The sequence below is a fragment of the Macrobrachium nipponense genome, chromosome 38 (genome assembly GCF_015104395.2).
Source record: "Macrobrachium nipponense isolate FS-2020 chromosome 38, ASM1510439v2, whole genome shotgun sequence".
Taxonomy (NCBI): Eukaryota; Metazoa; Arthropoda; class Malacostraca; order Decapoda; family Palaemonidae; genus Macrobrachium; species Macrobrachium nipponense.
In genome coordinates this window covers 5,505,351-5,531,361 of record NC_061098.1, presented here as the reverse complement: position 1 = coordinate 5,531,361, position 26,011 = coordinate 5,505,351, and the positions used below count along the sequence as shown (strand labels likewise).

General features: G+C 42.0%; 1 protein-coding gene across 3 annotated transcripts; it reads right to left on the bottom strand.

The window, feature by feature from the left end:
- Nucleotides 1-1,774: 1,774 nt before the first annotated feature.
- On the bottom strand, nucleotides 1,775-23,732 carry LOC135209573 (SET-binding protein-like). Of its 3 annotated transcripts, none has more exons than XR_010313385.1 (5): nucleotides 6,702-23,732; nucleotides 5,433-5,530; nucleotides 4,929-5,012; nucleotides 4,498-4,602; nucleotides 1,775-2,229 (listed from the first exon to the last, which is right to left on the bottom strand). XR_010313385.1 is itself a non-coding variant. In XM_064242247.1 (5 exons), the coding sequence occupies exons 2-5, from the start codon at nucleotides 5,433-5,435 to the stop codon at nucleotides 2,140-2,142; spliced, it is 282 nt and encodes a 93-aa protein (XP_064098317.1). In that variant the 5' UTR covers nucleotides 5,436-5,530; nucleotides 6,714-12,612; the 3' UTR covers nucleotides 1,775-2,139. The 3 variants fall into 3 exon arrangements, 2 of the variants coding, with proteins under 2 accessions (XP_064098317.1, XP_064098316.1); XM_064242247.1 differs by having other exon boundaries at nucleotides 6,714-12,612; XM_064242246.1 differs by having other exon boundaries at nucleotides 6,702-12,609.
- Nucleotides 23,733-26,011: the final 2,279 nt, after the last annotated feature.

The window sequence follows — 26,011 nt, the reverse complement described above, 5'->3', positions numbered from 1 at the left end:
ATACTTCATCCTTTGTTTTAGATTTTAATTTACTTCAGCACAAGGTTTGGATTCTTCACCCTTTGTTATATATTTTCATTTGCTTCTTTTAGTTAAAATGATTCATTCTTAGTTATAAATTTTCACTTAGTATTTCTTCACGGCATTTAGATAAAGTCTTTGTCACAGATTTTCATTTTCCCCTTTACATCATTTAATTCTTGCTCCTTTTATCTTTTCCTATCATTTAGTTCTAGCACATTCTAATCAGCATTCTTATCAGCGTTATTACACAGTTTCCTGTTTTATGCTTTCCATAATGCATGAGTATATATATAATACGTATATATATATATATATATATATAATAATATATATATATATATATATATATATCTTTATATTATATACATGCTTAAGGAAAGCTAAACAGGAAATGTTTTATGCTTTCCATGCAGAAGCTGTAGATAGCTATAAAAAAATAATACAATAAGGCAGTCATCAGAATAGGGTGTAGAATTTGCTCTATGAACCTACACAAATTAGAAAGGGATGAATTTTTACCTCCCAGAACTAATAATGTGCTGACTGGCTGTATACAACAGTGTACAATATGTACTTATTGTCATAGAAAACAAAAGTAACAGGGGTCCATGACTAAATGAGTTATTACCCTCACCTATATCTGTTCAAAAAATATAATGTGTGTTGTTTTTTACTTTCTTGTCTATATATATATATATTATATATATATATATATATATATATATATATATATATATATATATATAGACAAGAAAGTTAAACACAACGATCACATTATCATTAATTTTGAACAGTAGTATGTTGGTGAGGGTACATAACTCCACATTTAGCAGGAAGCCCCTGTTACTTTTGTTTTCTATGTACAATAAGGTACATATTGTACACTGTTGTATCACTAGCCAGTCATGCAGCATTATGTAGTTCTGGGAGGTGAAAATTCAGTCCTCTTCTAATTTGTGTAGGGGGTTCATAGAGCAAAGTTCTACAACCCTAATTCTGATGTGACTGCCATTATTGGTATTATTATTCTTTATAGCTGATCTACAGCTTCTGCTGGAAGGGAGACTAGAGAGAGGATACCTGTAAATCTTATGTTGGCTTTTGCAGGAAAATACCCACCACCTCAATGCTCCCCAAAAGAGGTTATATAGGGTCAGATGCCTATGATCTAAAATATGTTTTTGTATGTCTCCTGTTGTTTTGGTTTTTGGTTTGGTTTGTAGGGTGTTTTTACTTGCATGGAACCAGTGTCTCCTGTTGTTTTGTTAAGCTTATGGTCACTTTTTTTAAAAATTGTTCTTGAATGTCAAACAAGGCTTTAATTTATGGGCTTGATTTCTTGGGTCATACAGGGGAAATACTATTCCTTATCAGAAAGGGACTATCTGGTTTGGACAGCTGAAGGTGGTCAGTGTCTTTCTTATAGAACACCTTCAGTTCCACTCTGTTAACGATCCTATGACTAGCATCTGCTTCTTGATAAATTAAGTTGCCTCAAATTCCATTTCATGGTGGACTGATATACTTCATTTGACATCGTCTTTTAATATTCTGGGTTTGGGTGTGAATAAGAACATTTATTTTAACTTATCACACCTTCCCTTCCCACTAGGTCTACCTCCCAGTAGGCACCACCAGAGACCAAGATGGTGGAGTTCTCATCTTTCCCACCATACAAGATAGGCAGATGAAGGGACAATGATGTTTGCCAAGTATAATAGAAAAGGATCTATATTCAAAACACAGAAACTTATTCCAAATAAATTTTATTTGTAGCCTTGCTACACACACACGCACACACACATATATTACTGGAAATGTCCAATAGAAAATTTAATTAAATGTTCATAATTACTTTATTCCAAATTGGAGACAGTTGTTTATTGCTTGACAAAAAAAGAAAAAAGAAAAAAAAAAAAAAAAAAAAAAAAAAGAAAAAAAATGACAAAGGCTATTGTAACAATAAATGAGGTAGCTATTCCAAAATACAGACCTCCCATTTTTCAAAAAGTAGTACAGTTCACTTCCTTATCTGTATCCTAAGGAACCCTAAGAATAATAATAATTCTTTGCACTTAAAGCAAAATAATACATTTCAGTAATAAAACCGATAACTTATCTCCGCTCACGATAGCGACGCTCACGACTTCTTTCTCTTCGATCACGAGTTCTTTGAAGAAATTCGTCCACACTGCGATCATAGGGCTGTAAAAAGAATAAAATGAAAATGAAACCGCTTCCTTATCTGTAACCTTGTTAAATATACACACACAAAAAAAAGCAACATTACTTGTACAGGCAGTCCCCGGGTTACGACGGGGGTTCCGTTCTTGAGACGCGTCGTAAGCCGAAAATCATCGTAAGCCGGAACGACGCTTGGAAATATGTCTTAAACTAATAAAAAGTTATAAAAACCTTACTTGTAATCCTTTGGTTACACTACATGTTGTTTCTGTAGTTTTATGTACAACCTGCAGTTATTTTCATAAAGAATGCTGGTTCTTGAAGGTAAAAACTATTGTAACCCTCTGGTGACACTACATTCTTGAAGTTTTATGTACAACCTGGAGTGATTTTGCCAAATCTTGAGGCTACAAGAACAGCTGATTACTATTTACGTATCATATAGACTAATTAAAGTAACGTATCTTTAAATAGCTTATATATTAGTATCAACAAAACATTTCCTGCTATGAGTCAGAGGGCCGTTTAATGAACTAACACTTCTCTGTCCCTATCTGTTTCAGAAAATAAATGTTACGTCAATCCCCGAGACGGTGACCATTGTTGCCAAGGCATATTCTCTCTCTCTCTCTCTCTCTCTCTCTCTCTCTCTCTCTCTCTCTCTCTCTCTCTCTCTCTCTCTCTCTCTGCTCTCTCTCTCTGATCAAATTACACTGGAACCTTGACATACGATTGCCCTAATATACGAATGTTTTGAGATACAACAGAAAATTTGCGAAAATATAAGCTTTGATATACAACGAAATATTTGAGATACGATTTTGCGATGAGTGTTAGTTGTATAGGCGACCGATAAATGGCGTTCAGTCTGTTTGTTTGTTGGTGCTGCATGTTAACACGTCGTTGTTTAGTTCGTTGTATTTGCGCCTATTTTTCGTGTTATTTTGTCTATTTTATTATTAACCATGGGTCTCAAAGCTAAAGACAAAGCAGGTGATAAGAAAAAACCCAAGAAAATGATTTCCGATGGAAGCAAAACATGAAATTATAGCAAAGCATAAAACCTTCCAAAGGCATCACCATTATTTCTAAACTACAACTGATTAAAGTAAAAAAAATAAATTAGTTTAGCAATGTTATTTCATTTGTGTTTATTACGTAGTTATTAGTGTACATACGTAAATAAAAAGAGAACAAATCGTTCCCTGCCACCCTTCCCTACTCTCCCCCTGCTGGCCTCATGTCATCTTTCGTTGTGGTAAGTAAAATTCCTTTCTTTTTTTATTGATTTTATTAACATTTATTGTCATTTATCACATTGCTATGTTATTTTATCATTATGTGTGTTATTACTCGTTTATTTGTGTATAAATTGTGTATATTATAGTAATTTAGCTGTTGTTTAGGTGTGGTTTCATACCGCTAGAACGATTAATACATATTACATTATTTTAAATGGGACAAAAATGCTTTGAGATACAACTGTTTTGATATACGACGATGGTAACGGAACAATTAAATTCGTATGTCAAGGTTCCAGTGTACTGGATAATGTCTCTCTTTGGATACTTCGATTTTGCCAAATCTTGAGGGCTACAAGAACAGTTGATTACTATTTACGTATCATATAGACTAATTAAAGTAAACGTATCTTTAAATAGGCTTATATTATTAGTATCAACAAAACATTTACTGGCATGAGTCAGAGGCCGTTTAACGAAACGAACACTTCTCTGTCCTTAACTCGGAGCGTCGGAAGACACCTCTCTCTTGTAATCTAACCAGAAACTTCGTTTTGTTATTATTACTGGAAACAAGCAATGATTTTTTTCATTATTTGTGCTTTTGGACTGTTATATGTAAACTTTGCGCACCGCAAGCTAGTATGTATTCATTCGCTTGGAAACTAGTTCCGCATATGAGGCATCACTAAAAATCATAGAAAAATACGACATAAAAAGTGTCGAAAATCATCATAACCTCAAAATTTTTGTTGTATTCTAACCAGAAACTTATTTTTATTAATATACTGTGCTAAACTATAAAGGATTTTTATCATAGTATGAGTTTTTTAAAAGCGTCGTTAACTCGGAGCGTCGGAAGTGTCAGCGTCGTAACCTCGGAACAAGCGTCGTAACCCAGGACGGATTTTTCCATTGAATATTTAAGAAAAAGCGTCGTAACCTCGGAACGTCGTAAGCCGGAACCGTCGTAACCCGGGGACCGCCTGTATATCTTGGTGCCATTATCCTTTCAGCAAAACAAAACAAAAAACAAACATTCACTTACATCAGCAGATGGTCTTTTTTCAGAACGTGATCGAGAAGATGATGGATATTCAGGTAATGGAGGTCCATCATAATATCTTGGTGGACCAATTGGATCAAATGGAGGCTGTAAAGATCATTTAATTTAAATCAAGACAGAAATGGGCCCAATTTACAATAAACATCATCACAGACTCGCAATCAAAAGTGTCTCAAAGTTTCAATGAAAGAAAATTCATTAAACTATACTTTTAAATTATTTTGAATCATCCACTGTATCTATTGAGTAACTTTTACTATCATTTATTCTTATCAATAAATATATATGAAAACTCATACTTGAAAAAGCCACTTTAATTAATCATGAACTCAGTAATGCTAACATAATAGAATATGGAATATACAAATATGTCCATACATATAATACCCATGTGTATGCTTATTCATTCTTACCGGAGGCGGAAACGCCATAGGAGGTAGATTACTGGGAGCTCGTGTGTGAAATTCTCGCATTTCTCTCATGAAATCTTGATATGTCTGCAAAAAAGGCAAATCACAAACAATAAAACTTACTTTTTTAGGTATAAATCTTATAAATTACCTACTCTGTTCGAAATCAGTACTATGTATCCAATCCACGAATATAACGTGACTAAATATTAGTGCCAATACCTATGCTTTTGCAATAAATTGTAGCTAGTAGTAATGATATTTCAAGTGAAGAATACTCATCTGAACTGAATACAACACTCAGTACAGCAACTGTTTTATTTATTAATGACTTTATTCCTGACTGACACCTCACCATAACTGTAATACAATATACTATGTAGGTGATTTCCACCAATATGTATGTACAAGCAAAGTTGCAAGAAGCCAAAGACACTCTCAACCTTAGTAATTTCTAATCTAACTTTCAACACATGGTGTAAGAACTCACAATGCCTCAATACTCACCATCTTATGACTACTGTTACCATTGTATGAACTTTCCCGACGTTGTACAGTTCGGTACTGTGGTGATCTTTCCCTTGCCCTTTCACGTGTGTATGTGGCTGGAAAAATGTATTTCATGTACAAACTCTTATCAAACAATAAATTTGAGTATCATTACCATTTAGTATACTAATGATCAAACATGAGGAAATATTAAAACAAAATTACAACTACAGTTGGGCCCCCTGATTCGCGGTCTCATACATTCGCAGATTTCTCTGTGGAACATATCCACCCATTATTCGTGGGAACTTTGCATATTCGCTGTATTTTTCAATGAGGAATATCCACATATTCCTTTCTTTTTTTTTTTCTCCATCATAAAATGCACTTTTTATGATAAAACTATTTAAAAAAAAATAGGTCATATAAACATTTTGAGTGGGTTTTTCTCGAGTTTTAACTAACAAAATAGGCTTGTATGGTGTTCTTTTACGTTGCATGAAACCAGTGGTTATTCAGCAACGGGACCAACGGCTTGACGTGACTTCCGAACCACGTTGAGAGTGAACTTTTATCACCAGAAATACACATCTCTCACTCCTCAATGGAATGGCCGAGAATCGAACTCGCAACCGAGGTGGGACACCAACACCATACCAACCACGCAACCAGGCAATTTTAAGCGCTTTTATAGATAGGGGTTCCAACTACTCGCAGGGGGGGTGGGGTACACATTCCCAGCGAATACGAGGGGACCACTGTATATTGAATAATGAGACATATGCAGTACAAGGGACAGAAAAATACTCTTATTGAATTATCTTCACTTGACACAAAAATTACATGACCAATATTATGACAGGGATTTTAAGAGCCAGTATAAACAAATTTTAACATGAAATACAGAAGCTAAAAAAAAAAAAAGGTATCCCAATTAAAATTAATGTTTATAAATTTACGGATACAGTGACAAAACCAGTTTTATCTAAAAATATTTTCTAAATACTCCTTTGGTTTAATGCTTTCTCTGATATTTTAGGGTTGAATGTGATAAAATCAGAATTAATAAATGATTGCATCTGATAAAATGGTTATTCTCAGGGGTAATGAAACAAACATGAGTAAAAGGTATGACTAAAGCAGTATGAACTAGAGAACAGTACTACTTTGAACTCTTTACTGACAGCATACATGAAGACAATCTATATTACAGCTTTATTTCTGTATCCCTTAGTTTCATAATACAAATCTAAAACAAAGAACAAATAAAAAGGGTTGGACACTCACTGATAAACTTACTTGGCTTCTCCGTTCTTCCTCTTACATTCTGTGGTCCTCTCAACCGTTTTACTCTTGGCCCAAAATCTTCACCTTCGTATCTGCGCCGTCTACTTCCTCCTCGACTGTTTAAGAGGAAAGGAAGGGGAAAAGTATAGAATCTAAAACCAGTGTTAATGTAGACATCAATTACAGTAAATAGAAGAAAACTAAAAAAATATATATATTGCTTATAGTATAAGGGAAATCAGAGTTCACTACAAGTACTACTAGCTTATTAAAATAACACATTCTTGTTAGTAAACAAACTGCCTAGATAACTGAAAAGTGATTCTGGGCCCAAAGAGGAGGGGGAGGGGGTGAAGAAAATTTTTTTGGTCTTAGCAAAATTACAGAAGAAGCAACACATCATACTCAAAAGTAATCCCCATTAACTTATGAAGTTCCAAAAACCTCTGTCGAACAATGTACCGCACAAATACTCCTTCCTGTGAACAGAACCTAACAGAGATTTTGTAAAGGTAGTATTACAGAAGTACATATCATATCAAAAGCAACCATAATAATCTACTTCTACAATGCATACAACAAAACATGACATGAACTGGCAAGCTGTAGAATATATCTTACCAAGCCAATGACTACAATTGTCTTGAAAAGTTCCCAACTCAGTTTAATTAACCTCACTGAACTATATTCTGTTTTACTGAAACTAAGAGACCTATTATAGGCTGTCACTCTTCAAAGCATTCAGAAAGACTCAAGTATAGTTGTTGTCTGTATGTTCTACCCAAAATGATACAAAATTTAAAATTTAAATCTTAAAAATAAAGTTATCCTAAAATGAATTTATACCCATGATAAAAAAACTATGAAACACACACACATACTCACACACACACACAATTACTAGAGAAACATGGTATGAGAACTAAACAAGTGCCTCTAGTGAAACTTGCCAAATGTTTGGACATTTTTCATTACATACTAATGATCCTTTGACATACACCCTAACTATGACAAGAAGTTATTTGAGAGCATGCACCATTCATCAAAACTGATTAAGCATTACCATATATGATACAAAACAAGGTGAGTGTGTAGGCAAACTAAGCACAGTTTGTATATATGCATTTCTTTGTGACACACTGAATATACGTATGTATAGTATTACGGCAGTCCCTGGTTGTTGGTGGGGGTTCCTTTCTAGGCGGGGTGCTGATAAGCGGAAACCACCATTAACCGAAACTTGGCAATTTATGGAGCTTATGGCACCAATAACTGGTTAATGGCGCCTTTGTGAAGTATGTTATGGCACCATAATTCTATTTTTGGCACCTTATGGTGCCAATAACTGGAACATGGCACGTCATGGCGCCATAAATTGCTGATTTTATGTGGCTAGGCAAGCGCCATAAAACCGGATCACCACAACCAAGTCCGCCGATAACCGGGGACTGCCTTTTTGTAAAATTAAAGACCTAAATATGTAAGGATTTTATACTTTACATTTCAAATTACACCAATCCCAAATAAATACAATTTTACAACTTAATTCAAATGCGGTGTAATTCCAATGAAGTTTATAAAGAATTCATTCTTTTTATCAATTAAATATAAAAACTGCCAAGCTAGGAAAGGGACAAAGAATGTTAACTATGGATGAGATCAACAAGTGACAATTTACTACTGATCCTGACAAGAATAATATGAGCCTGAAGTGGAAAATAATAAAAGGTGTCATTGGTAATAGTCCTGGGCAAACTTAATATTGTGCTGATGTTTTTGAGGTAGCCACAGCAAAAGTAGACAAGCTGTTTCTCAAACAAAACAAATTAGGTTTAGGCTGCTTATAGAGCCTTTTCTAAGTTCTACCAAATAGGCAAGATTATGTTGGAATGAATGACAGAATTTCATAGAAATGTAATGGCAAAAAAAGAAAATAATAATAAATAACGCTATGCATATTCCTGACACTTTCTTTGCATGTATTTTTCCTGACAATTCAAGATTTTAGTAACCAAATGCTTGCAGCTACTTACAGCTTCACACCAAGAAAGCAACTCAAAACAGCATCTTCAAATCAAATCACAACTTATTGATTCAGCTACAGCTGTTACAATGTCAGTACAGTATTTATGGGAGAACAACACAGAAATCACTAAAATCCCTACCAGATTAGGCACTGTTGATTGCCTTATTATGGCTGAAAATGTTGACCATGATGTAACTGTTTTCATGGGAAGAAGCTTTGAAACATTAACACACATTTCTTGATCTGAATAAGTCATCATGCTTGTACAACAAACTAAATAATTTGAATTTAGAGACCATTACTGTGTGAATACACTGGAAATTAAAGGTCTAGTTTATAAATAATCATATAACTATTCTGTTCTCTTTCTTAACCTAGGACAGGTACAAAGTCAAAACTGCACAAAAACCCTACACACACAGAGTATCAGACTCTTATCATTACTGGATTGTCAGGTTTTCTTATTATGGTAAATTTCATTTCAAGGCTTTTCTCCACTTCTCCAGCTTCCCACCAACTGCCATCCTTCTGCTTACAATGTACAATATACACAACTTTAACTTACTGTTCCACTTCATTTCTCTTCACAGTATCAAGCAACTTTTCTACCTGTGAACACCATCTTTCTCAATTGCTTCTCCATATAATTTTCTAAGAGCCTATTCTTTCTTTTTCTTTTAAAACATTCCAGTCACCTTGTAAAAATTTAGCTGCTTGCTAAAGGAATGAACGCCTTATTTGCATTCATGACGCCAATCTTTTGCTGCCTTTCCTCAACTTTAGCTATTGCATTCTAATATACTGTTAAAGTGATGCGTACCCCCATTTCCCCTTTCTATGGCAACATTGTAGGACCTCTAAAACCTCTGGTAACTAACAAATCCTTCAAAAAGTTTCCATAAATAAAAGCACTCTCCAATTACCAATTTTCCAGAGATCCCACAGACTGACCACAAACTTACTTAATTCATGTACGTACACTCTTCTTGGGTCTCAGCCCGTATTAATTCTCCTTTTAGCAGTTTTTCGAAGTATATACTGTTTCTATCATTACATATAATTTCCCTATCCTCATCTGCTATGTATTAACTCTTCCCATTGTTTCTTCTAACTTTTCGCAATTGCTTCAATCTTCTGACCAATATTTTATTCCCACTGTTGGTTTAAGATTTTAATTCTATTCATCACACGTCCTCTTTGCAATTGCAAGTTCAAATGAATCGCAGTTCAGTCAATTGCAAATGATGTTTATAAAAAATGTGTGTTTTTTCATTTAAGATGCCACAAGAAAAGCAGACGAATTTAATCAGATTGCTGTCATAGATTAAGATATCTAATAATTTTTACTGCTTACATGGATTACTATGATTTTTATTACTAAATAGTTTAATCAAACACTAACTTCATAATTTTCACTGTAATGAAGCCAGCCCCCAAGGGTTTAGTCTTAATAAATTTCTTATTTAATAAATCATAACTCCTTAAAAATTCAACTACTGTACTGAATAAACTTTAAGTGTTGAAAACAGACAATTGTCATTTAAGGATTGTTTCCAAAATTTCATTATACCTGTTTGCTGAAGACCAGTCAGTCACAAAACATGTTTAATGATTGGTGATCTGCAATCCAGAATTTGGTCATTAGGTTATACATTAAATATACAAGTTAAAACATTGTGACAAAAAAATATTAATGGAGGAAAAACATTCTAACACTGGATTTAATCATTTGGGTGGAGGTAAATGGCAATCCTGAAGATAACATTCCAATTTTCAACCACTGAATTCCAATGACAAATTTATGCAATCTGTAAAAAATTAGAAATTAATAGAGGACATTGTGTGTAAAACATCCTCTGCATGATGTACATATTTTTACACATCTTGTCTACAAAATCCCAACAAAAACAAATTTTCTGTCTACAAAATCCCAACAAAAACAAATTTTCTATCATAAAAAATATTTGTATAATAACCACTCAAAGCACTACTACTAAGATGATACGAGACAGACTGACAACAGGTGGCAGAAATACCTGGAAAATAAAAGTCCAACTATTCCAACAGGAAAATAACAATACCAATAAGTAAAACCAACAATAATTTGAACCCAAACCATGGATACAAAGACAGATCATCAAATATAAAAGAAAATACAGAAAGACACTGCTACACCTTAAGACCCACATGCCAGACTGACTACCAAAAATAGTCGTATTACTTTATCTTTCAATTAATGACCAGTTACTTTTCTGTCTATGCTAAACAACTTATTCCCAGGTCCCCATGACCTTCCTTAATGTTCTTATAACATTGCAACTTACTTAGATTAAACCATATACTGCATCATCTAAACGGACGTATTATTATTATTATTATTATTGTTATTATTAGTTAGAGTAGTTGGTAGTTGTAGGTTACTGTTCCCTAATATTAGCAGTCATGACTTGGACCATCAGCAGATGGTTTCTTGTCTGTCAAAATTTTCATAGGTTATATTTCAACAGAGATCTTTTTCATTCACAATTGATCTGTGATCCCCTTTTCTTGCTGAGAGCAGCCAGATGTGCTAAACAGCAGCACCAATATGCAGTAACTGTACCTTGTTGTCGAACTTTGCAGTTCCAGAAGTCCATTATTCTTCACACTGTCAAACTGTGGAAGTCTCCTGAGGATGAGGGTGCAATTGGAATTTCAAAGGTTCAAGCGAAGAGGAAATGCATTTCTACCCAAAATACAACTCCCCTTGTATTTTGATAATTTACTTACTTTTTTACCTATTTACGGATTTATTAATTTAATTTATTTTTTATTTTCTTAGGTGATCTCTTCTTTCTGTATTTTTCATTATGCTCTGTTACTTCTCTCTAATGAAAACCATATTCTTTGGAAACTTGAATAGGGTTTATCTTCTGAACAATAATCATAATAGTTATTAAACAGTTGCCCAATTCATTGAGCTATGTTTTTCAAGTCTCATCTGCTGGCCTAAATGGCAATGTTTCACATACAAAAAGTTCCAACTGAATCGCCACACCAGTCTTCGAAAACCACAATTACCCCCACTTTTGATGAATCTTCTCTCTTCCATTGACCAAGTTTTCCTTGTTTACTTGTTTATGTTGGTGGTTTGACTAACGACTATGTATTCTTATTTTTCATGATGCTTATTTGTGGAGAAACCCTCATTATACTAGGGTTGTGCGAGACTCTGTAAGGAGTTTTAGGCAGTCATTCTCTGAGCCTTATTCAAGAAGGTACTCCTGTTGCTGCCGCTGAAAGATATTACTGTTGCTGTAGCTAAGCATCCTGGAATCTTTTGGATTTTGGAGAGTCGGGGTGAGTGAAATTCTCCACCTTCCAGGATTGTATTTTCTTCAGCTCCTTTCAGCAACCCTTGGCTTAGTTAAGCTACCTAGGGGGACCTCTCTGATATCAGGTATGAAGGTATTGCCCCTGCATTTGGTGTAAAGTGATCACAGCCGCTTAGCACTGCTGTAGTCTTGGCAGGACTTAGTGGAACTCTGTCCTCTGCCACAGCTTTTGGGAACCATTCCTTTTCCCAACCACCCCGAGTGATTCTCCAGACGTGGAGAACAGTCTACATAAATTATTTTTGAGGAGTCATCGGTATTTAGTGTGTATTTTGGCAGGATATTCTTTCTTTTCATTGGTCTCCTCCTTTCTGGACCCTCTACCCATTGGTATATAGTGTTGATGACCTGCCCATTCAAGTGTGTAGTTGTTTTCTGTGTTAGGTATTAAATGTGAGTGTTGGTAATTATTTATTGTATTTATAAGTTTCAGGTGTCATTTCTGTCTGTAATTTGTGTATTAAAATGGCAATTTGTCGAAAATTGCATTTTTCCTAACTATAAAATCCTGAGGTCCTTTACACTAGGAAGATTGCTTAAACAGCAGCTGGAACGGTCGTAAGCTTCGAACAAGGGGTAATGTAGTTAGCTGCTTGTCCGCCAGTGTGCGCGCCGCGCGACTGGGAGGCGAGGAATCACATTTGCTTTAGGCCCAGAAAAACACAGAGTGAGGGGTGGCATGAGGTGGGACTATGTGTAAAGGACCTCAGGTTTGTATAGTTAGGAAAAATGCAATTTTTGACAAATTGCCATTTGTTCCGACACGTTATACAAACCATCGGTCCTTTACACTAGGAAGACTCACTGAATGGTTGGAGGACCTGAGTCTTAAAGAACAGACTGGTGTTCGTCCAACCTTGGATGCCCTCCCTGGTCGTCAAGAGCAGAGGGAGGGATCCTAGCCTCTGTCCAATTGATTGGGGTGTGTACCGAAGGATCAATGGTCAGACCTCTGGACCCAAGTACTAAGAGAGAGGCAAGCGTATCTCTTGGTACTAGCAAGCAAGAACTTTGTTCCTGTTGCAAGAGGCAACATAAAGTTATGGGTTTGTCTCTTGTTGGCATCCACTCCCCCCCCCCCTTGTAGGAGGAAGTGGAGGATATTTACACCTATTCCTAACGAAAGGAATAGACTGGAGCTCTGTCGGGTAGCTTACCTGCATCTTTTCCTCTTCCAGCATGGTGACGACCGAGACCCTCTGCCCACAGGTAGAGGGAGAGAAAGATGGGGAAGAGAAGCCAGTCACACTCTCATTCACCACATTCATTCTTCCAATCAGACCAAGGAATCGATGCTGTTCTGCCTGCTAGGGTGCTGGGTAAGCTTACACAACGTGTTGAGCAGCCACCACAGGTCCCAAGGAAAAGGTATCCAAGGACTTGTGGGCAATATCCCGAAAGTAGAAGGAGGTAAAGGTGGTCTGGTTGGACCAGACCCCAGCCTTCAGGACCTGCGCCACGGAGAAGTTCTTGCGGAACGCCATTGACGGGGCAATGCCTCTGACTTCGTGGGCTCTCGGACGAAGGGGACGGGTGTCGTCACTACCATCAGTCTCGTACGCCCTCCTGATCACCTCACGCAGCCAGAAAGAAAGCGTGTTCTTGGATACTTCTTTCTTGGTAACCCCGGTGCTAACGAAGAGTCGTCGACACTCAGGCCTGAGGTGTCGAGTCCTCTTCAGATAGCGCTGTAGCACCCTTACAGGACAAAGCAGCATCTCATCCATATTGTTGTCGGTGAAATCCATTAAGGAGGGGATTGTGAAAGACTCGAACCTGTCGTCAGGGAATGACGGATTCTGAGTCTTAGCCACGAAGTTCGGGATGAAATCGAGCGTCACAGATCCCCATCCCCTGGAATGCTTAACATCATACGAAAGACCATGAATTTATCCTACTCTCTTCGCCGATGCCAGGGCCAGCAAGAAGAGGGTCTTGAGAGTCAGATCCCTGTCTGACGACTCTCGGAGTGGCTCGAATGGCCTTCGAGTCAAACTCCTAAGGACGAGAGTCACGTCCCACGCAGGGGGCCTGAGTTCCCTGGGTGGGCAAGACCTTTCGAAGCTCCTCATAAGCAAGGAGATCTCGAACGAATCCGAGATGTCCAACCCCCTCAGTTTCAGGACCAGAGCCAGGGCGGATCTGTATCCTTTGACTGTGGGGACTGAGAGGAGATTCTCTCGGCGAAGAAAGACCAGGAAATCCGCTATCTGCTGAATAGTGGCTCTGAGAGGAGAGAGACCCTGTCTACAACACCAACCACAGAAGACGGCCCACTTTCCCTGGTACACAGCTGCAGAGGACTGCCTGACGTGTCCAGCCATCTCTGTTGATGCGCTGCAAGAAAAGCCTCTCTTTTGCAAGAGATGGTGGATAACAGCCAGCCGTGAAGTTGAAGAGACTGGACTGCCTGGTGGTACCGTTCGACGTGCGGTTGGGCGAGAAGGTTGTGCCAGGGGGGAATCTCTCTTGGTGCTTCCGCGAGAAGAGCCAGCAGATCCGGATACCAGACGGCCTGTGGCCACCTGGGAGCCACCAGGATCATCCTGAGGTTCGGGGTGACCAGCGCTCGACTGATCACCTTGCGAATCAGGCAGAATGGAGGAAAGGCGTAGGCGAAGAGGTTGTTCCAGGACTGCTGAAGTGCGTCCTCTGCAGCTGCCCATGGATCCGGCACGGCTGAAAAGAAAACCTGGAGTTTTCTGTTGTGCCGGGTGGCGAACAGATCGACAACTGGACGCCCCCACAGGTTGAAGAGCCTTTCCACCATGTCTGGGTGTAGTGACCATTCGGTCCCTATCACCTGATCCCGACGGCTGAGCTTGTCCACTACTACATTCCTCTTGCCTGGGATGTAGCGTGCTGACAGCTCTATCGAGTGAGCGATGGCCCACTCGTGCACCTGCATTGTCAACTGGTGCAACGGGAGAGACATCAGTCCCCCCTGTTTGTTGACATATGCCACTACTGTGGTGTTGTCGCACATCAACACCACCGAGTGTCCCACCAAGCGGTCCTGGAATTCTTGGAGAGCGTAGAACGCCACCTTGAGTTCCAAGACATTGATGTGAAGGTGCTTGTTGTGATTGTCCCACACACCTGCAGCCAGCAACTCCTCCAGGTGTGCGCCCCAACCCTCGGTGGATGCGTCTGAAAACAGCAACATCTCCGGGGAGAGAGAGAGAGAGAGAGAGAGAGAGAGAGAGAGAGAGAGAGAGAGAGAGAGAGAGAGAGAGAGAGAGAGAGAGAGAGAGAGAGAGAGAGAGTGGTGAGGCGCACTCCCTTTAAGAGGTTCCTGTCGTCCAGCCACCAAGCGAGGTCCCGTCTCACCTCCTCCGTGAGAGCCACGGGGAAGTACGGCGGGTCCTGAGCCTGTGACCAACTCTCCTTTAGTCTCCACTGAAGAGACCGCAGGTGAAGACACCCGTGAGGGACTAACTTCTCGAGTGACGACAGGTGGCCGATCACGACTTGCCATTGCTGAGCTGGTTGCTTCTGTCGAGACAGAAACCGGTTGGCTGCCTCCCTGAACCTGCTGATCCGCAAGTCTGTGGGGAAGACTTGCCCTGCTACCGTATCAATCAGCATGCCCAGGTACTTCATCCTCTGCTTGGGTTTGAGATCGGACTTCTCTAAGTTTACCACGATCCCCAGATCGCGGCAGAACCTGAGAAGTCGATCCCTGTCCTGTAGCAACTGCGAGCGGGAGCTCGCCAGGACTAGCCAATCGTCGAGATACCTCAACAGACGTATCCCGTTCGAGTGGGCCCAAGCAGACACCAGAGTGAACACTCGCGTGAACACCTGTGGGGCGGTTGACAGACCGAAACAAAGTGCCCTAAATTGGTACACCGTCCCGTCGAGGATGAAGCGGAGGTACTTCCTGGAGGACTGATGGATGGGTATCTGGAAATACGCATCCTTCAGGTCCACCGAAAGCATGAAATCGTTCCCCCTGATGGAATCGAGCATGGAACGTGCCGTTTCCATCTTGAACAGAGTCTGGCGAAAATGGTTCAGAGGAGAGAGGTCTATCACCGGGCACCAGCCCCCCCAAGACTTCTCCACCAGGAAAAGGCGGCAGTAGAAGCCCGGTGATTGGTCCTCGACGATTTCTACAGCTCCCTTGCTCAGCATGGTCTGGATCTCCTGTCGAAGAGCGATGTCCTTTGTGGATCCTTTGACATACGTCAGGGGTTGGACCGGGTGGGAAGTGAGGGGTGGTCGAGATTCGAAGGGGAGTAGATATCCCTCCCGAAGGACGTCTACTACCCAGGTCTCGGCGCCATAGCGCTGCCAAGTTGCCCAATGGCTCGCCAGGCACCCCCCCACTTTCGGCAGCAGATGAGGGGAACGCCGTCCCTAGCATTTCCCACCTTTCTTCGACTTCTTTCCTGCCGCTCCTCGCGAGGAGGAGGGCTGGTTAGAGGCCCCCTTCGCAGAAGAAGAAGACAGAGTCTTTCTTCGGGGTTAAGACGTGGTAGCCGTCTTAGCCCCCGAGGAAGTGCCAGCCAAACTCTTGGGTTTAGCCGCAGTTCGAGGCTGCCCAGCCGCCTTCGAAACTGCCTGGTGGAGAAGACGGTCACTGTCATCAGTGCGCCGTCTCTCTACCGCAGCGTCCACCATCTCGTCTGGGAAGAGAGAGGAGGAACTCCGAACCGGTCCGTTCCGCAGCCCGAGTGCCGCCTCACGCCCAGCCCCCCTGGATACTCGTGTCAGGACGGCGTCCCGACGACGAAGAACCAGGTTAGCCCACAGGTTAGCCGTCTGGTGGGCTAGGTAGGAGATGGCCCTACCTCCAGACTGGCAGAGCCCCCAAGGTTGGCCGCGACTTTCGACACTGTGAGGGAGCACAGGTCGAGCCAGGAGACCGCCTGGAATGCTGCCATCGCGGTAGATTCCAGGCCTTGTGCCTCTTGCTGTGAGAACCATAGGTTCTCAGACAGGAGCTGCTGCAGAGACACACCCGGTGTTAGTCTAACTAACCCCGGGTTAACCTGTTTAGGCGGCATCGGGTCCTCAGATGGCACATAAAATCGCCGCTGTCGCTGCAGAGGAGGAGGAAGCAGCTTCGACGACCGACCCGACCTGAGCGAATCTTCCTGTCCGGAAACGAGAGATTCCACCTGGTTGAGCACTGAGTCGGCGAGCTGGGATCGAGGCAGGCCCACCGTCGGTCTGGGTTCCCTATTCGGGCCCCAGAACGACTCAAGCCGGGACGTGGGCTCAAAAGGTGGAAGCGGTGATCCCTCCCCGAGGTCGTTGTGCTGACGAATCAGTGCAATAACCTCGGCAAAGTTCCTCTGGATCTCGGGGGTAACGGCGTCTCGAGGAGTAGGACCATCCAGTCCCTCCAACAAGGCCGACTCTCGGGATCCTCCTCCTTCGGAAGGAGGAACAACAACAGACCCCTCTCGGTCTCCTCCTGCCACTTGTGCGTAAGTCCTGGCTGATCCTAGGACCGAACCAGGCATGTACGGCATCGGGACGGGATCACAAGAGGCACGCCCCTCGTGATCGCTCCTAGGTGTCTCGCCCCTCCCCGTGTAACCCGAGGAGGTTGAAGGCACTGGAGAGGAAGACCTGATGCTCCCTCCACGCTCACCGGCAGAACCGGTAGGCTTGGAGGGCTGCAGGCGATCCCCAACCCGCGGTGGGGACCGAGCTGCAGGCCTGGTCGCGCCGCTCGCCTGGGGCAAGCGGTTGGACTGAGCACAGCGGCGCCGGTCCTGCGCGTCAGACAAGCTGCTGCCACTCTCCCTACCCGACTGGTCCCTGTGGGAGAGTCGGTCAGGGGAGCGGCAACGCTCGCTGTCGCGGCTGGACTGGTGGGTGGGCTCGCGGCGCGTCGAGCTGCTAGCACCACCGGCCGGGGGGACCTCTTCCCTGCCTCAGCCCATGGCCGGTCAGCGACCGTCACATCCACCCTAGGTACCGGCAGGTCGCTACGAGAGCGGCCGCTGGCCTGGCGGGAACCACCTGAGCGGCTCTCTCACCAGCCTTCTGCTCCGTGCCGCTGTCTTGGCGCCGAGCGAACTCTGGCGCCAAAACTTTGGCTGCACGGTCTCCCGGGGGAGAGCGTACACTCGGGATCTCCGCGAACGAGAGACCGAGCCGGATCCTGGCTTAGTGGCAGGACCACTAACACCAGGCGAGGAAGGACCGGCCAAAACTGGAACTCCTCTAGTCCCCGCCTTCCTCTTCCTGGCGGAAGGGGAGGCTGGCCCCGCTCCTGAAGGAGCAGGAGGACCAGCAGAAGAACCCCCCGTCTCACCGAGGCGAGACGGGCCCTTAGAAGCTCCTGAAGGAGACTTCTGGGGGGGGGGGGGGGTCGGGGGGGGGGGGGAACAGCCTCTTCTTCTTCGGCTTGCGAGCCTTAGAAGTCGAAGGTGAAGAGGCGGCAGCAGACGGCGAAGCAGACGACGAAGACGACACCTTCCTCCTCTTCTTCGTCAGCTCCCTCAGGACAGTCGTCAGGTCCTCCATCCAGGCCGGAGCCGGGGCTATTGCTGAAGCAACACGGCCTGACTGCACCTGTCTGGAAGGACCTGGGACTGGGGAAGACACACCGCGGGCAGGAACAGCATGGACAGGGGCAGGAACGGCAGGAACAACAGGAGCGGCAGACACGGCAGGAGCAGCAACCATCTCATCAACGGAAGGGGCGGCAGGAACATCAACAGCAGCACAGACATCAGGGGCAGCCAAACCAACGTCAGGAACCACAACATCTGCAGGAACGACAAGTACGGCCGGTGCAGCCATCACCCTCTCGGTCTCGGCAGCCAGCGGGAACCTGGGAACTGGTGGTCGGTCCAGGGGCGAGCTCTTAGGACAGCGGAAGTCTGGGGCAGGCAACGCGAAGAGCCCAGGCGGTGGCGGCATCCCCCCCCTCGGTACGGCAGCGACCGGCCCCTGGGTGGCAGCAGACGGCGTCACCGACACAGCATGTTGAGTGTAGACCAGGTGAGGGGGAGCAGCATAAGCAGGCGTGGAGATCGTGGTGGTCGTGGTAGTGACCGCTCCATGGGTTACCGCCCCAGACCCCGCTAGACGCTGCAGCAGCCCAAGCGCAGCCCACACCTGTCCAAGGTCGTCACCCACGGAAGTCCTACCTGCGGGAGCAAGAGTCGGGTCAAATAGAGGGGTTCCCTCACGCACGGGGGGGAAGTGCCCCACCCCGAAAGCACGGAAGACCCCGAGTACAACTGGATGTCCGGGTAACGGGCGCCCTCCTCCACACTCGAACGATCGAGAGAGGAGAAGGACTCCGAAACCACCCCCCGCGGGGGAAGGCAACAGACGTGGGAGCTGAGCGGGAGGAAGGAAAGAAGAAGAAGTGTCCGTAACCAAGGGAGTCGCAGGAGAACTTCCCGACGACTCCCTGGCAGGCCTTCTCTTCCTCCTCCCCTCGTACAGCACCCACTGCGCCTCGGACCAATCAACACACACAACACAAGTATTGGACCGAGAGCAATCACGCCCTCGGCAACGTGAACATAATTCATGAGGATCCACTTCCAAAAATGATCGGAAAGCCCCACAGCGGCGCCCATCCACACCAGGACAAATTCTGCATGAAGTGGTAGGGCGCGGAGAATTATCATCACCTTGATCCATTATCAGTAATAATGAAAAAGAGATACCGTACTTGCAGTAAACTTTTCCACACACACAAACCAGAAGAAGGTACACAAACACTCAAAGCGAATGACGATCAGCGGGCAGAGAGCGCGACGAACACGTCTTCACCCAACATGGCCGAAAGCAAAAGTGATTTCTTGCCTCCCAGTCGTGCGGCGCGCACACTGGCGGACAAGCTGCTAATTACGTTACCCCTTGTTCGAAGCTTACGACCGTTCCAGCTGCCGCTTAACCCTTAAACGCCGAAGCGGTAAAAAAAAAATTGTCTCCCGTGTGCCGGAGGTGTTTCAGAGTGAGCGCGGAAGCGGAAAAAATATTTTTTTCAAAAAATCACAGCGCGCTTAGTTTTCAAGATTAAGAGTTCATTTTTGGCTCCTTTTTTTTTCATTGGCTGAAGTTTAGTATGTAACCATCAGAAATGAAAAAAATTATCATTATCATATATAAATAATGCGATATATAATAGCGCAAAAACGAAATTTATATATAATTGTATTCAAATCGCGCTGTGCGCAAAACGGTAAAGGTAACAAGTTACTTTTTTTCGTTGTAATGTACACTAAATTGCGATCATTTTTGTATATAACACATTGTAAAACAATAAAAGCAACACAGAGAAAATATTATCACAAAATAATGCATGAATTCGTAATGCGCGGACGTAAAATGTTTTTTCAAAAATTCACCATAAATCTAAATATTGTTCTAGAGACTTCCAATTTGTTTCAAAATGAAGACAAATGATTGAATATTACGATACTGTAAGAGTTTTAGCTTAGAATTGCAGTTTACGACCATTTAGGACGAGTTATATTTGACCAAATGTCGAAATTTTTATATATATATTATTTATATGCAAATATTGCAAAAATGAGAAAAGCTACAGCCTTCAAATATTTTTGTTTGTATTTTTCATGAATTTGCGCAAATTTTCATATATGAAACTCTATAAAACGCTTAACATGAAAAGGAGTAAATATTAGGAGAATGCGACATACACATTTCGGAGATTTGCGGCCGCAAATCGGCGCGCGGAGGGATAAAAAGTGTTTTTTTTTAATTCACCATAAATCTAAATATTGTGCTAGACACTTCGAATTTGTTTCAAAATGAAGATAAATGACTGTATATTACTAGATTGTAAGAGTTTTAGCTTACAATTGCGTTTTTTGACTATTTCAGTAGAGTCAAAGTTGACCGAACGTGGTTTTTTTTCTATTTATCGTGATTTATATGCAAATATTTCAAAAAAGAGAAAAGCTACAACCTTCAATCATTTTTAGTTTTATTCTAAATAAAATTGCGCGCATTTTCATATATAAAACTTTATGTAACGGCTAATTTTAAATGGTGCAAACATTTCGACAATCGCAAGAAAAAATTTCAGATTTTTTTCGGTAGAGTTACCGCGCGGGCGTAAGGAAAATGTTTTTTTTTTCCATAAATTCACCATAAATCGAAATATTGTGATAGAGACTTCCAATTTGTTGCAAAATTAAGGAAAATGATTGAATATTACTAGTATATAAGTGTTTTAGCTTGCAATTGCGTTTTTCGACCATTTCGGTAGAGTCAAAGTTGACCGAAGGTTGAAATTTTTGCACTTTATCGTTATTTATATGAAAATATTTCAAAACTGATAAAAGCTACAACCATGGGTTGTTTTTAGTTGTACTGTGCAAAAAATTGCGCACATTTCCATATATAAAACTTTATGTAACGGCAAATTTAAAATGGTGCAAACATTAGGACAATCGCACGAAAAAAAAATTTTCGGAAGAGTTACCGCGCGGACGTAAGGAAAAAGTTTTTTCATAAATTCACCATTAATCGAAATATTGTGCTAGAGACGTCCAATTTGTTGCAAAATGAAGGCAAATGATTGAATATTACTAGAATACGTATAAGAGTTTTAGCTTACAATTGCGTTTTTTGACCATTTCGGTAGAGTCAAAATTGACCGAAGGTTGAAATTTTGGCACTTATCGTTATTTATATGAAAATATTTCAAAACTGATAAAAACTACAATCATGGATATTTTTTTGTTGTATTTTACATGAAATTGTGCACATTTTCATATATAATACTTCATGTAAAGGATAATTTAAAACGGTGCAAAAGTTATGTCAAAGTGACGAAATAATTTTTGAGATGTGTCACTGATACTTTTTAGTGCGATAAGAAAGAAATTCGCGCTTGCGCGCCTGCGTAACGATTGTAAACAAAACAACGCCTTGATCCGTGAACTCCCAGCATCCCCCAAGGTGCGTGATTCAAAAGTTTTCGGCTGGTAGGCCTATAAGTATTTTTTCGCGAATTTTTAAAAAAACTTTTTTGAGTCGACGTATGGTACGTCCATTCGGCATACGGGAGACATTTTGACTCGACGTTTAATACGTCCATTCGGCGTTTAAGGGATAAGCAATCTTCCTAGTGTAAAGGACCGATGGTTTGTATAACGTGTCGGAACAAATTAAGGGTTTTATTAGAGTATTTTCTTTGACCCCTTGAACTGAGTTTGTACAACTTTGTTTTGAACATTTTTCCACCTTTTGTGGACTAATTATGGGTTTTTGTTAATACAGATAAGTGTTTTGGTAAGTGTGATTATTGTGGTGGATACCAAGTCATCACACACTGACAAGATGTCAATGCAACTGGCCACTATAAATTTCTTCTGAAGTAATAATAAGCTAAAAAAAAAAATAGCTACAATAGTTCTCAGCTTACCAGACAATTGGTATCATACAATATTCTATAGTACTCAAGCACTTTGAGCTTGCATACACATATTTTCATGCCAAATGTAATCTTATCAGGTCCTGGGGCTGTGTCACTGCAGGTAGCTAGAGCTGAAATGAACTCTCTTTTGGTAAAGGGAAGGTTGCTACAGTAAACACTCAAGTTTCACGATCTCAACTGTATCTATGCTAGGAGTCCCTGGCCCTGAAATTTGCCCAACCCTTGAATCCATGGGAATGATGGAATAGTTCTAACATAGTCCCACCTCTGAGATCTCAATATATCTAGTACACTGGTAAACTATCAGATTCCAACATTATTGACTTTGAAGTCAAAGTGGTTAGGTAACTAGATGAAATAAAGCTGATAAAATCTAAAAGGGGTTGAAGTGATAATGGGACATAGAGAATGAATATGGAGAGAAATGGCAGTTTGTCGAAAATTGCATTTTTCCTAACTATATAAACCTGAGGTCTTTTACAATAGGAAGGTAACTAGCGGCAGCTGGAACGGTCGTAAGCTTCAAACAAGGGAGTTCGGTAGTAAACTGCTTGTCCGACAGTGCACGCGCCGCGCGACTGGGAGGTGAAGAATCAATTTGGCTTTAGACCAAGGAAAAATGATTATTGTTATGATACAATAAAGTTTTATACATACTTACCTGGCAGATATATACTTAGCTATTAGACTCCGTCATCCGACAGAAATTCGAATTTCGCGCACACACTACAGGTAGGTCAGGTGATCTACCGCCCTGCCGCTGGGTGGCAGGAATAGGAACCATTCCCGTTTTCTATCAGATTTTCTCTACCACCGGTCTCCTGAGGGGAGGTTGGTTGGGCAATTAATTGTATATATCTGCCAGGTAAGTATGTATAAAACTTTATTGTATCATAACAATATCATTTTTATACATTCAACTTACCTGTCAGATATATACTTAGCTGATTCACACCATTGGAGGAGGGTAAAAGACAGCTAATTACTGAATTAGACAGGAATCACAACATACATTGTAGGTAATAAATAAGTAAAACCTTGGTTCCTACCTGATTAGACGGAAGACTTCATGGTTACTGCCCAGGAGTCTGCTTCATCTCAAGAGCCTCAGCGAGATATTGATCTATGGCTAAGAGTTCTTGTGGGTCTGCCAAAGGGGTCTTATCCGCTTACTCGGCAGAGCCTGGAAGGACTATGTCAATGGGTGCTGATCCACTTACTTGACAAGAACCTTATTCAAGGAGCACAACGATCCCGATCACCTTGAACCTAACACCCGTGTTAGTTCTAAGATTGCAAGGAGTTATCCCCAAACTCCTCACAAAAACAACCAAAAAACAAACAAACACAAAACATACATATAACGTAATAGTACAAAAAACAAAACTAAAAAAAAAAATTTTGTACAACCCAGCTTGTAAGATACATTCCCAGTTCCTTACTGACAAAGGTAACGGCCGCCTGTGCGACATCAAGCACCCTTGTCAGTAGAAAACCAAGAACCCATCTCAAAAGGGAGGTCTATGTACAAATATAAAAATATAAAAATTTAAGGATTGGTATTTGTTCCAAGCCCCAGCACTGTATCCGCTGACACGAAAGGACCTAAAGAGAAGCACTTCTCATAGGTTACTTTGACGTCTTTTAGATAATGGGATGCGAAGACCGAGTTACATCTCCAGTAAGTCGCATCTAAAATGTCTTTCATAGACATGTTTCTATGAAATGCTAAAGACGTGGCCACAGCTCTTACCTCATGAACCTTCACTCGAAGCATTTTGAAGGAGTCATCAGTGCATTTGACTTGAGCTTCCGTAATCACGTTTCTAACAAAAAATGCTAAAGCATTTTTGGACATGGGTCTCTTTGGATCTCTTACAGCGCACCAAAGACCTTGTTGACATCCTCCGAGTTCTTGCTTCTTCTTAAGATAGAACTTAAGAGCCCTTACCGGGCATAAAGATCTTTCTATCTCCTCTCCCACCACGTTCGAAAGACCCTTCACTTCAAAACTCCTAAGCCAGGGTTTTGAAGGGTTCTTGTTCTTGGCCAGAAACAGAGTCTGGAAAGAACAAATAGCTGAATCTTTCTTAAATCCAACTCGAACCAAGGGCGTGGATTTCACTCGTTCTTTTAGCGGTGGCTAAGGATAACAGGAAAATACATTTCCTTGTTAAATCCCTAAACGAAGCAAGGTGAGGAGGTTCAAATTTTTAGGATGAAAGGAACTTTAGCACCACATCCAGGTTCCAACTAGGAGTACGAGAATACGTATATGGATTTTGAAGTTTCGAATGATCTTATCAGGTTGTGAAGGTCCTTGTCTTCTGCTATTCTTAGGCCTCTATTTCTAAAAACAGCTGAGAGCATACTTCAGTAGCCTTTTATAGTAGACACCGATAATTGAGATTCCTCTCTAAGGAAAATCAGGAAATCGGCTACGTTGGTCACAGAGGTATCGGAGGAGGACAGCTTCTTCCTTCTACACCATCTTCTGAAAACATCCCACTTCGATTGGTAGACCCGAATGGTTGAAGATCTTTGGGCTCTAGCAATAGCTTTTGCAGCCTTGCTCGAAAAGCCTCTCGCTCTGACAAGTCTTTCGATAGTCGAAAGGCAGTCAGAGAGAGAGTGGGGAGGTTTTGATGATACCTCTCGAAGTGGGGTTGTTTGAGCAGATCTGTCCTGTTTGGAAGAGATCTGGGGAAGTCCACCGTCCATTCCTGTACCTCTGTGAACCAATCTTGAGAGGGCCAAAACGGGGCGATGAGAGTTAGTCTTGTCCCTTTTGACGCCACAAACTTCTTCATATAACTACTCCTAGTAGTTTAAAAGGGGGAAAGGCGTAGGCGTGTAGGCCTGACCAATTTAACAGAAGGGCATCTACAGCTATTGCTCTCGGGTCTTCCACCGAGGAGCAGAAGTTCTCTATCCTCTTGGATAGGAAAGTTGCGAACAGGTCTATCAGTGGCCTGCCCCACAGGGACCACAAGCTCTGACACACTTGCAAGTGGAGAGTCCACTCTGTGGGGAGGACTTGGTTCGTTCTGCTGAGCCTGTCCGCCCTCACATTTTTCTCTCCTTTCACAAATCTCGTTAGGAGGGTAATGTTCCTTTCTTTTGTCCATGTTAAAAGATTCCTCGTTATCTCGTAAAGGGAAAACGAATGAGTCCCCCGTTTTCTGATATAGGCCAATGCCGTGGTATTGTCTGAGTTGACCTGTACCACCTGATCTCTGACTTCCTTTTCGAAGAACTTTAGGGCTAGGAAAACTGCGCAAAGTTACTTGGTGTTTATATGCCAGGCTTCCTGTTCCTCCTTCCAGCAGTCTGACACTTCTTTTGCCCCTAAAGTCCCCCCCCCTCCCTTCTCTGATGCGTCTGAGAATAATATTTGGTCGGGGTTCCGCACCTCCAGAGGCATGCCCTCGTTCTTCTTTAGAGGGACCAGCCACCACTTTAAGTGATTCTTCACCTCCAAGGGAATCGAGAAAGTGTCTGTCAATTGTCCTTCTTTCCAATT